Below are 3,535 nucleotides of genomic sequence, written 5' to 3'. Positions count from 1 at the left end.
CCCCCCCCCTGACTTTAAAGCTGGATCCGCCCCTGCAGCAAACGTCAGGCTCCAAATGAAAAATCGCGTTTTTCTGCTAAACATCCCTCTACCAGTGAGGAAAATTGCACAAAACCACGAGGGGAAAGTCCATTTTCAGAAAATCAGCAGTTTTCCCAGAAAAAGCTAAAAAAACCGCGAGTTTTCCGCAAAATTCTGCGCAGCAAACGCGCACCACCCGCCAAAAGACAATCGACTAATTTGACAGTCGTGTTTCTTTGACAGCTGCTTACTTGATAACTAAGCCAATTGATTCTGAAGAGAGTTTTCGCCTGGAAAACTTCAGAAATGATGTTCTTCGCACACCCGGTATTCAAAGGGATTGGTTTTCTTGGAGTGAAATTCAAACAAATGCCTATCAATTTCATCCGAGCGCTTTGAAACCTGCCAAGTGCCCGGATTTAACACATTTAAAATGATACGATGCATTAGATAAAAATGAGGGTTTTCAGTCAAATCCATCGGTTTCCCCAGCGCAGTTCAACTAGAAGAGGCTAATTCAGTTTTCGTGCCAAGGTGTTGGCAATAATTCCAGGTATTTATCAGAATTCATTGATTCAACAAAGAGAACCCCAGGTGGGTTCCATTAATTAAACGGACATTATGGGCAGTTGAACCTTGAAATGAAATGGGAACCACGCTCGACCGCTAATCGGACTGGTGTAGATTTACATATGCATTCGCTTCCATTTTGGTTCATGTTGTAGTGTTTGTTTCCGCTTTTTCCGTCTCTTATTAGCGTTTAGTCTAGTTGAATTCCACGGTTCTCTTGAACTATTTTAAGCTGCGAGGGTATCAAGTGGGAACGTAGCAACGCGCACGCCATCTTGCATCTCTCTTGATTTTGATGAGCGCGAGTGAGGCAAACCGATAGCGGCTACGTTGCTGAATGGAAAAATCAGTTTTATTTTAGCCATTTGAAACGGAAATTCAAAATTTTTTGGGCAGCTTTCACTGCCCAAAAAGCTGAAGCTCTTTTTAGATGGATCAAACCGTTTTGCAGACATTTGGAATTTTGAGTTTTTCAAAGTAAAGTTTGATGCCCTGTATTTAGCAAACGAAGCTTTTGCGGACCCATGTTAGGTCTATTTACGGTAGTTATTTTCGAGACATCCGGTATACAAATTTAATTAAAGTTTCCCATGGTTATTTTGTCTGTACAAAAGTTTAAGTAGCACGCTCTTAAGTGAAACCGGCATATATTCGGAAACATTGCGTCTCATTGTTAGTTTAATAGACAATAAATGTTCTAAAGTGGCACAAGAATAAACGATGAGAGATTTCTGATGAAGCAATTGATAACTGCCCACCAGAATAATCTAAAGACGCATTAAACTACGGAGGTTTGAGTGCAGCATAGGAAAATCCATGCATCCTCAGCAAAATCTCGTCAAAAGTAAATTCTGCCTAAATCCGCTTAAAGCCACTGAAATTCCGCACAGTTAATCTTAATCGGTGCAAATCAGTTAATTTGTACACAATTAAAAACACATTAATTAATGATTGAGGAAGTCAGGGAAATATTGGAATTTGAAAGTCCCATTCTTAAACGATTTTTGCATTGAAACATTCCAATTGGCCACTCTTTTGCAGATAATATTCTGCACGCTCAATACCTTCAAGCCTGACATGAAGAAGCTGCTGGGAGGACAAATAGGCCTGGAAGACTTCATTTTTGCACATCGAAAAGGTAAGCATGGGTTTGATCGAAATTTGTCTCAAAGACTAAGAAGGAAATTTTAATCGAAATTCCGATAACATCAGGAACTGCCTACGTAAATTGAACAGTTATCAACAGATAAAATCGCTGTAATCGTTACTTGGTAAGTAATTAAGTAAAAAATGGGCATTCACTCGCTTATACGACCAGCAATAAACACAAACAAGCATCAACGAGGATCAAATATGGTCAACGGCCGATAACTTTTCAACGTAACGGGATTGTTGCTTTGGAATGCCGAAGCTGCAACTTGCATTATTAATAAACAAATCGTTTTGCCTGAATTTCCGGCAAACGTTCGATTGCTGAGCGAAATTCGAAAGCAAATTGGACTGGGTGTTGGGCACCCAGTCCAAGTATTATAGAAACAGTCCGACTAGTTAACCGGAGAAAAGCCGTTATCTATGTCGATTTTTTGCGTGAATTTCAACTTCAGTACCCTCAAAACCACAGTGAAAACACCTAAATGAATTTGCTTCGATGACATGAAACTTTCCGATTACAGGCCGACCCAAAGAAGTGGAATTGCAAAAGACTGAAGATTCCCTAGGACTGACGATTACCGATAATGGAGCTGGATATTCATTCATCAAACGCATCAAAGAAGGATCGGTGATATCGAATATTCCACACATCAAAGTGAGTAAATGGGAAAACGCAACCGGGTTTTTTTTATGCGAAAATAGACAATTCAATGAAATTTCACGCCCATTGGATGCACTTTTTTCCATATATTTGGAGCGTAAAGCCGAAACTAATGGAATAAGTGCCTTCCAGGTGGGGGATCACATTGAAAAACTGAACGATGTGAACATGGTGGGCAAGAGGCACTTTGAGGTGGCCACAGCCCTTAAAACCATCCCCCTGGGTTCCACGTTCACAATAAGACTAGTGGAACCAATGGCAAGTGGGTTCGGCCAAATTGCGCCCAAAAACAGCACACGAGCCCCGAAAAAGGCCGGGTACGGGTCAGGAAAGGAAACGCTCAGGTTCAAAGCGGGAGGAAAAGCTGAGATACAGGAACAGGCAAGTAAAGTTGATCCAAACCGACTAAATTTTCAACAGAGCCAATCTTCAGGATGATGCAATGGACTCGGGAATCGAGAAAATCAACGGCGTTTTGGAATCGTTTATGGGAATAAATGACTCGGAGCTGGCGACGCAAATCTGGGAAATGAGTGAAGGAAAGTTGAATTCGATGGAATTCGCCGAGGCCATTGACGATTCAGATCTAGCGGCTTTCGAGTTTACAGATGAACTTATCATTGAACTATGGGGTTGTGTTACAGATGCGCGCCAGGCTAGACTTAAGTGATTATTAGGTTTACAGAGAGGAATTAAGTGCCTGAAGCGAAAGCAAATACATTTAATTACTGTTATTTTTTTACCTGGTAATTTAGCATAACGTGGGCTTTCGGAACGTTTGTTACTCGAAGCTTTGAAAAATTGAGTTTTCCAAAATCCTGGGACTCTTAACGATGAAAACCCGATTTTCCATAAACAATCTGCCCCACCCAGTATACAATTACAGCAAACAAAGGAACACTCTGTATATATGGAACTATAGGACTGGACACTTTTCGATAAGTAAACAATAAACAGATCTAGATCTGGCTTTTTATTGTAAAACCCGATCTAGAGTTAATTTTTCGTATTACCACGTTAAACGATTAACTATCTTATAATATTTAGGAATGTTTTCCGGGCTTTGAAGCCGTGGTCTATCGGAATTTCTTCCTGACGTTTCGTCCACAACTGCGGTGGACATTTTCAAAG

At 40.7% G+C, this 3,535-nt stretch overlaps 1 protein-coding gene across 1 annotated transcript in view; it reads left to right on the top strand.

The window, feature by feature from the left end:
• LOC109540219 (PDZ domain-containing protein GIPC3) overlaps positions 1-3,366 on the top strand; it is a gene marked incomplete in the record, with an annotated part of 6,434 nt that extends 3,068 nt beyond the window's left edge. Inside the window, 4 exon segments of the mRNA XM_019908487.2 lie at positions 1,633-1,729; positions 2,265-2,398; positions 2,537-2,785; positions 2,838-3,366. Coding sequence (XP_019764046.1) covers positions 1,633-1,729; positions 2,265-2,398; positions 2,537-2,785; positions 2,838-3,074 — 717 coding nt within the window.
• Positions 3,367-3,535: the final 169 nt, after the last annotated feature.

This window comes from Dendroctonus ponderosae, unplaced genomic scaffold (genome assembly GCF_020466585.1).
Source record: "Dendroctonus ponderosae isolate FM_Combo_2020 unplaced genomic scaffold, Dpon_F_20191213v2 Dpon_F_20191213_7, whole genome shotgun sequence".
Taxonomy (NCBI): domain Eukaryota; kingdom Metazoa; phylum Arthropoda; class Insecta; order Coleoptera; family Curculionidae; genus Dendroctonus; species Dendroctonus ponderosae.
The sequence above is the reverse complement of the archived record's forward strand: the minus strand, read 5'-3'. Positions and strand labels throughout refer to the sequence as shown.